Source organism: Bactrocera tryoni, unplaced genomic scaffold, assembly GCF_016617805.1.
Source record: "Bactrocera tryoni isolate S06 unplaced genomic scaffold, CSIRO_BtryS06_freeze2 scaffold_120, whole genome shotgun sequence".
Lineage (NCBI taxonomy): Eukaryota > Metazoa > Arthropoda > Insecta > Diptera > Tephritidae > Bactrocera > Bactrocera tryoni.
The window spans coordinates 109,383-117,705 of NW_024395835.1; the positions used below are offsets into that span (position 1 = coordinate 109,383).

At 39.5% G+C, this 8,323-nt stretch overlaps 1 protein-coding gene across 1 annotated transcript; it reads right to left on the bottom strand.

The window, feature by feature from the left end:
• Nucleotides 1-2,547: 2,547 nt before the first annotated feature.
• On the bottom strand, nucleotides 2,548-4,040 carry LOC120779992 (phenoloxidase-activating factor 2-like). Its single transcript, XM_040112279.1, has 3 exons — nucleotides 4,018-4,040; nucleotides 3,513-3,824; nucleotides 2,548-3,448 (listed from the first exon to the last, which is right to left on the bottom strand). Exons 2-3 carry the CDS (start codon nucleotides 3,807-3,809, stop codon nucleotides 2,570-2,572), a joined length of 1,176 nt encoding a protein of 391 aa, XP_039968213.1. The 5' UTR covers nucleotides 3,810-3,824; nucleotides 4,018-4,040; the 3' UTR covers nucleotides 2,548-2,569.
• Nucleotides 4,041-8,323: the final 4,283 nt, after the last annotated feature.

Genomic DNA, 8,323 nt, shown 5'->3' on the forward strand with positions numbered 1-8,323 from the left:
TTTTTTTTGCAAAATCGATAACCAGTAAAGGTCACAATAGAGACGCATTATTACGGGTGACGAGACGTGGATATATGAATAGGACGTCGAGACTGTCCAACAATCTAGCGAATGGCGCTTCAAAAATTAGTCGATACCGACCTGAATTTTTTGCCAAAACGACATATAAAACCAAAATTCGAAGGCACTGAAGACCATCCCAGTCGAAGCTTACAACAAGTGTATGGGGAATTGGATTAAACCCATGTTAGTACTGGCTCAGAAGTCTATTTTGAAAGAAATAATAAAGATTTTTTTTGAAATACGTGAAAATGAAGTTTTTTTGCAGCAGTCCGGTTCAAATTTGATCCGATGGTGTAAGTTCTTTCGCTTAGAATCTTTCGGTATATAGATATCAAATTTAGAATAAATTTAAACAAAAATGTTCGCAGTGCACCTCATAAGTCTTAAACGGTTGATTTATAAATAGAAAATACAGTAGAGGCCCGCTAATCCGGACATGGCCTAATCCGGATTCCACTGTAATCCGGACAGGGTTAAAAAACTCAAAATTTCTATTATGTCCCTTGTAATCCGGACCGACATTCTCTATCCATATTCTCTAATCCGGATCACATGTTTATTATTCACTATATTCGCTTTTATGCTTTATTGGTTTAAGTTTTTTTTTGTTTTTTTGGAACATGTGTATTATTTGTTATAATAAACAAACAGAAATTTATAAATATTTGTTCATAATACATAGTTCTGCTATGTCTTTGGTAATCCGGATTTCCTTATATTCCGGATAGGGGCCGGTTTTAATTGATCCGGATTGGCGGGCCTCTACTGTACATTAAAATACGGCCCCATCCGTCTAAGCATAAAAACTCTCCGAAGCTGACGGAAGAACCAATGGAATGGTAAGATGATCAGCACATATTTGAACTATTTTTCACCGAAAGTACAACTTAATGAATATTGTAATAAAATATTTATTTCATGTCATAAGTGGTCGTGAACGAACTCTCTATTCGCTAAAGTACAATAGAGACCAAAAAATATCCAACTATTCTTTATACTAAAGAAGAAATTGTGCGATCTTAGTATACCAAAATTTCGAAAAATCACAGCGAATACACCAAAAGTTTGTGACAACTAGAATGAAGAAACGTTATAAGTCGTTAAAGTTATAATGGGTGATCCATTTTGAGCTTCTCTACTTTCTACCCTCAGAGGGTTCATCCGTTGAGTCCATTTTTCAATGACTCATTCGAGCATTTTGACTGATAAAGAGCGAATGATGTTTTGTTCCAAGGTGTAGCGGGATTGGAGCTGCCTTTATGCCGCGATGTCTGAATTTGGTATCCCCGCAAAACTAATACGGCTGTGTAAACTGACGTTAAGTAACACCAAAAGCTCCGTCAGAATCGGGAAGGAACTCTCCGAGCCGTTCGATACCAAACGAGGTTTCAGACAAGGCGACTCCCTATCTTACGACTTTTTCAATCTGCTTCTGGAGAAAATAGTTCGAGCTGCAGAACTAAATAGAGAAGGTACCATCTTCTATAAGAGTGTACAGCTGCTGGCGTATGCCGATGATATTGATTTCATCGGCCTCAACACCCGCGCCGTTAGTTCTGCTTTCTCCAGGCTGGACAAGGAAGCACAGAAAATGGGTCTGGAAGTGAACGAGGGCAAGACGAAATATCTCCTGTCATCAAACAAACAGTCGTCGCACTCGCGATTTGGCTCTCACGTCACTGTTGACACTCATAACTTTGAAGTTGTAGATGATTTCGTCTATTTAGGAACCAGCATTAACACCACCAATAATGTCAGCCTGGAAATCCAACGCAGGATTGCTCTTGCCAACAGGTGCTACTTCGGACTGAGTAGGCAATTGAAAAGTAAAGTCCTCTCTCGACGAACAAAAGCTAAACTCTATAAGTCGCTCATGATTCCAGTCCTGCTATATGGTGCAGAGGCTTGGACGATGACAACAACCGATGAGTCGACGTTGCGAGTTTTCGAAAGAAAGGTTCTGCGAAAGATTTATGGTTCTTTGCGCATTGGCAACGGCGAGTATCGCATTCGATAGAACGATGAGCTGTACGAGGGATATACGATGACATCGACGTAGTTGAGAGAATTAAAAGACAGCGGCTACGCTGGCTAGATCATGTCGACCAAATGGATGAAAACGCTGCAGCTCTCAGAGTATTCAATGCAGTACCCGCCGGGGGAAGCCGACGAAGAGAAAAACCTCCAATCCGTTGGAAGGACCAAGTGGAGAAGGATCTGACTTCGCTTGGAATATCCAATTGGCGCCACGTAGCGAAAAGAAGAAACGACTGGCGCGCTGTTGTTAACTCGGCTATAATCGCGTAAGCGGTGTCTACGCCAATTAAGAAGAAGTAGCGCGATTGTACGCATAGACTTTCGACTTCACCTATTTTGAATAAAAATTAATTCTTAAGAAGTATTGTGGTTTAAAGTTTAAAATTGGATATTTATATTTATTTGTATTTGTATTTCTAAATTTCACATTCAATCAATGTTTTACCAAACTTAAATCAGAAACAACTTCTCAAACCGTGAAATGTTGAAAATCAATGCCACGTGCAGCCAGGTTCGTATTTATCCAATTGCGAAGGTATGCCACATTCGCGTAGACTCCCGGAACATTAATAGCACCACAACCTATACCCCAAGCCACAATGCCAGCTTGATAGTAACGTTTCGGATTATTTGGGTCGGGACATACCAATGGTGAGCCACCATCCCCTTTACAGGCATCTTTGCCCTCCTCACCACCGGCACACATGAAACTTTGATGTAATTGGAAAAATCGTCCCAGACGTGTTTTACGTAGATTTGCTTGGCAAACATCATGTGGCACTGCAGGCAGTTCGATTTTCTTTAAAATCATCGGATAATCGGATTCTTTGCCAAACTTCGTTTTGCCCCAACCGGTGGCAAAACAACGTGAATAGTCGAAATTGGCGGCCGGTTCCGGCAAGCAGATAGGACGTACATTTTCCGCCCAAGTGAAAGGTGTTACCAAAATGAATAGCGCTACATCATTGTAGAGTGCGCCTTTGTTGTAGCGCTCATGACGAATAACCTCCTTGACACGTACGTCTTGATGTGGCAACACCTCCTGTTTGGTATTGGTGTCCCACTCACCGGCCCGTGCTATCGTTAAGTGTGGCTGAGCGTTTTGCGCACAATGTGCAGCTGTCAAGACGACATTTGGCGCGATTACAGAGCCGCCACATACGTAAACTTGTAAGGTCTCGCCACCAATTACCTCGTCACGCAAAATGGCAACCATCCAGGGGAATTCACCAAACTGTGACTCGCCATCTTTGTCGCCAGTAATTCTAAAGCCAACGCCACTTGGATTACGATAACCACAACCCGTGTGGGCGTCAGCTGGTTTGATGGGCACATTCGGTTCTGTTAACTAAAAGAGAAGCAAATTTTCGTAATTTGAACTTGTCTTGAAATTCCAACTTATCTATATATACCTTTTCTTCGGTACTACAGCACACTTCTAAATAGTTACATGAGTTTTCATCACCGAAGCGTATATCAATGATGGTTTCACCATTTCTTACCACTGCACCATTTTCATCGCACAGAAAACGCTCAACACACTCTTTGTTCACGCCACAAGCTTTTCCACCACCAACATCAGCTTGTGGTTGTGGTGTTGAAGATGTAAATATTTTACTTAGCAAATCATCAATTGATTGCGCTTGCGTCGTTTTGGTAAGCGAGAGGGAAAATAAGCAGATAACGATAACCGTTATATTTCGATTCATTTTATGGCAAAGTGTCTGAAAAAAGGAAACGAAAGAACTTTGACAAACAATTGAAGAGGGTTCTTATTCGTAATCCCTCATACTATGAAGTAAGTATGAAGTTGGTGCCCCAGTGCAGATTCTTTGACTGGTTAGTTCAACTGCACAGTGCAATTCGCATATGGGTAGTTCAACTACAAGCTTCGGTGCCGTGGAATCTTTAACTTACCTAAGTTCTTCGAAATCGGTAGTGGTATTCAGAAATATTATATAAAAAAAACTTTTTAAAAACCGCAAAGGACAGTCTGCAGCTGTTACTCTTTATTTATTCGCAAAATTTATATTATATACATTATATTGTCTATCTATGAAAACATTTTTTCGAAACCCACCGACGAAATTGTTCGATTAAAACCAAAAAATAAAGCTGCTGACCAGACGACTTACTTCTTTGAACTGAGAACGCTATTTCTTATTAATCTGGCTTTTTTATAGATCAGTCGTTCTTATCAGTTTCAAGCATTTACCTATTAAATACCAAGTCTTTAATTTATTAAAAGTACTCAATGGGAGGTTATCAATACAATGATTGATATTGAACCAGAACAACACATTTAGAGAGAGCAATGCGCTCTTACCAAAGTGTATGGTATCTATAAGAAATAATATAAGTAACGGTGTTCTTCGAAACAACGCCGCAAAAGAAAACTTATAGGTACAGCAAACGACTCCATGTTTACCTCTCTTTTAATATTTATCTTTAGTTAGGTTTGCCATTTCATCATGGAAAAATATACGATCCAACAACGAGTCGAAATTATTAAAATTTACTACCGAAATTCGAAGTCAGTGGCCTCAACTAAGAGCGCTACGTCCAATTTATGGTCGTCATAATCGTCTTGTCAGATCAATAACACTGTGGAACATTTTTGGGATTATTGTCTGGGGGATGAGAAATTCCAACGTAGTTTAACATTAAAAAAACAAAAAAATGGTTTTGCCAAAATGTTACAACTAAGCGAAAAAACATCAAGATAAGGAAAAAAAATTAAAAGATCAAACCCTTTGAGGGTTTTACTATACTGACCTAGTACCATCACCCTGAATTGGAATTTCTCACCCCCAGATTAGCTGTTGTACTGTGTAATTGAGCGTCTAGTGGAAAAATTTGACTCCACAGGCACAGTACAAAAAGCTTCCGTGACAGTGAGACAAAGAAGTGTCCGTAGTGTCAAGAATATTGCTACCGCATCAATTGAGGAAGACCTAAAGAACCTAAAGAACCTAAATTGTGGCGAATTTTTCGAAAAAGATGTTGGCTTACATCCTTACAAGATCAAACTGACGCAAGAACTGGAGCCGCTTGACCACCAGAATCGTCGTATGTTCGTGAATTGGGCTGAGCAACAACTTCAAAATGATGATTTATTTGAAAAATCATCTCCAGTGATGAGGCTCATTTCTGGCTGAACGAGCTTTGTCAATAAGCGAAATATGAGTTATTGGTCAGGCAGCAATCCACACGCATTCAATGAGTCACCATTGAAGTCCGAAAAAATTACGGTTTAGTGCGGTTTATGGGCCGGCGGCGTCATTGGGCCGTACTACTTCCGTGATGATCAAGACCGGCACGTTACTGTGAATGGGAATCGCTACCGCTTTATGATAACCGAATATTTTTAGCCCAAATTGAATGATATTGACTTGGGCAATATGTGGTTCCAACATGACGGCGCCACAAGCCACACAGCGAATGTCACAATAGATTTATTGAAAACGAAGTTTGGTGAATGTGTTATCGCACGAAATGGCCCAGTCGATTGGCAGCCTCGGTCGTGTGATTTGACGCCGTTAGACTATTTCCTGTACTTCGTACGAATATTGAACATGAAATTGCAGCAGTATCGGCCGATTTATGTTGCAAAAAAGTCGAAAATTGTGTACAGCCTCTGGGTTGCTGCAAACGTGCCCGTGGTGGCAATGCAAAAGAAATCGTGTTCCATATATAATGGCATTGAATGTACTTTCCCAGGAATAATAAATTTCACTGATATTCCAAAGTTTTTGTTTTACTCAAAAAACTTTTGTAGCGCTCTTATTGAAAAACCCTACACAAGGTGCGTTTCAAAGCAAGCAGGACTTTAAAGAAAACATAACAAATGGTTTTTTCCGCAAAATAAATTTATTTTATTCAAAACAGTCTCCTTCTGCTTCAACACAACTTTTTGCACGGTCCAAAAGCATATCGAACGAGTGTTTTAGTTCGTTAACTGGTATAGCCAATGGTCTCTACGTCTGCATAACTGGACATGGACAAATGCATTTTTCCGAAAAGGTAGAAGTCGCACGGCGCCATTCAGGTGAATACGGGGAGTAGTTAATGGTTAAAATGTGATTTTCGGTCAAATAATCGGTCACAATGATATCCTTCGAATGTTGGATTCTGAGCAATTTTTTGTCGTCAGTCACACAAACCGTGTACACACCTTTCGTAAGCCCAAACGTTCGGTCAAAATGCGATAAATCGATGCTTTGGAGATATTCAATTCCATTTAAATGAATTTCAACGATGATTTCGGCCGATTTTTGATGAATTCACGCACAGTTTCGATGGAATTTCCGGTAATTACGGATTTTGATTGGCCCACATGTTGATCGTCATTTATGTCCTCACGACTACTTTGAAAACGTTGAAACCACTCGTGCACTCTGCTACGGGATAGGCAATCATCGCCATAAACTAGTTTCATCAATTGAAACGTTTCGGTAAAAGTTTTACTAATTTTAAAACAAAATTTAATGTTGGCTTTTGTTCGTAGCCCATTTTCGCACCGATAACACAAACATACTGAGACTTAAAACGCAATAACTTCACTTCGATTCGATGAAATGTCATGAAATTCTCACTGGACAATCGATAAAGATAGCAGATTCTAACGCATCAGTTGACATATAGATGGCGCCACCAGGGGGTGCTAGATTCTAAAAGTCCTCTTTACTTTGGGACGCGCCTTGTGCTTCTGCACAAAATTGCAACACGAATTAATGTTTTTCGTAGCTAATGAATTCTGCTTGATAAGTCAGGCCTTTTTAAACATTAGTATTTAACGACAAGCAACTCTGAGATTAATTTCATGGGTGCAGCAAAAAGTTCGATGGTGATCATAAGTCACTGTTAAATATTTCTCAATAACAAAGACAGAAGTTTAGAACTAACAACGGGAATTATTACCCCCGATTAAAGAAAATCCTTTTGTAGTTGGATCTCAGCTATCGGAAAAAACTCATGGAATATATCACAAATCTGTTTACGTGTCTTATTTCTACTTTCGCTGTTTCGCATGGATGTCGAAAAGTATGAGATCCGAGGTGTTTTTGCCTTGATCTGCCAAAAGCGACAAATTCGAGGAGGAAGTGTTTGGATAAATCTAACTCATCTTCTTTCTGCAGCTGATGCAGCTGACATCCGGTAATATATGTAACCTTACTGCACGAATCCCGATAGGACAGCGCAAATTAGAACTGCAGAAACAACGGAGCCCTTACCTTGCCAATTTCGCACTTATTTAGATTAAAATACACTGGTAAACACTGTTTTGAACAGTGCTACTCAGACTATTTTGGTTTTCCTGTGAGGAATCAAGAGAAATCCTGGCTTCCACATAAATGTAGTGTAACGTGTGTGAGGCTCCTTTTAGGTTGGGCTACACAAGAACCTAGACGTTTGTCATTTGCTATACCAATGATTTGGACGGAACCAAAGGATTATGTAAGTGATTGTTATTTTTGTTTGAACTGCTTGTACCGATGCCTCCAAATCGATCAAAAAGTCAGAATTCTAGTCTGGAATTTGTTCTCAGTCATATATCATATCAGTCATATAAGGTATCTGAATATAGTGTGTCAAGTTATGAACCGTCAACTTCCAAAGAACCGCACTTATTGACACAACGTGATTTAAACGATTTAGTACGTGATTTAAATCTGTCTAAGAAACAAGTAAGGAAGGGCTAAGTTCGGGTGTCACCGAACATTTTATACTCTCGCATGATAAAGTGATAATCGAAATTTCATTATCCGTCATTTACATATTTTTCAAATACCGTATTTGTGTAACGTTTTATTCCGCTATCATCATTGGTTCCTAATGTACATACATATATATTATACAGAGAAGGCATCAGATGGAATTCAAAATACCGTTATATTGGAAGAAGGCGTGGTTATGAACCGATTTCACCCATATTTCGTACATGTCATCAGAGTGTTAAGAAAATATTATATACCGATTGAAATCGGTCTAGTAGTTCCTGAGATATGGTTTTTGGTCCATAAGTGGGCGAGGCCACGCCCATTTTCAAGTTTTAAAAAAAGTCTGGGTGCAGCTTCCTTCTGCAGTTCGTTCCGTAAAATCTAGGATTTCTGACGTTTTTTGTTAGTCCGTTAACGCACTTTTAGTGATTTTCAACATAACCTTTGGCGTGGTTATTATCCGATTTCTTCCATTTTTGAACTGTATATGGAAATGCCTGAAG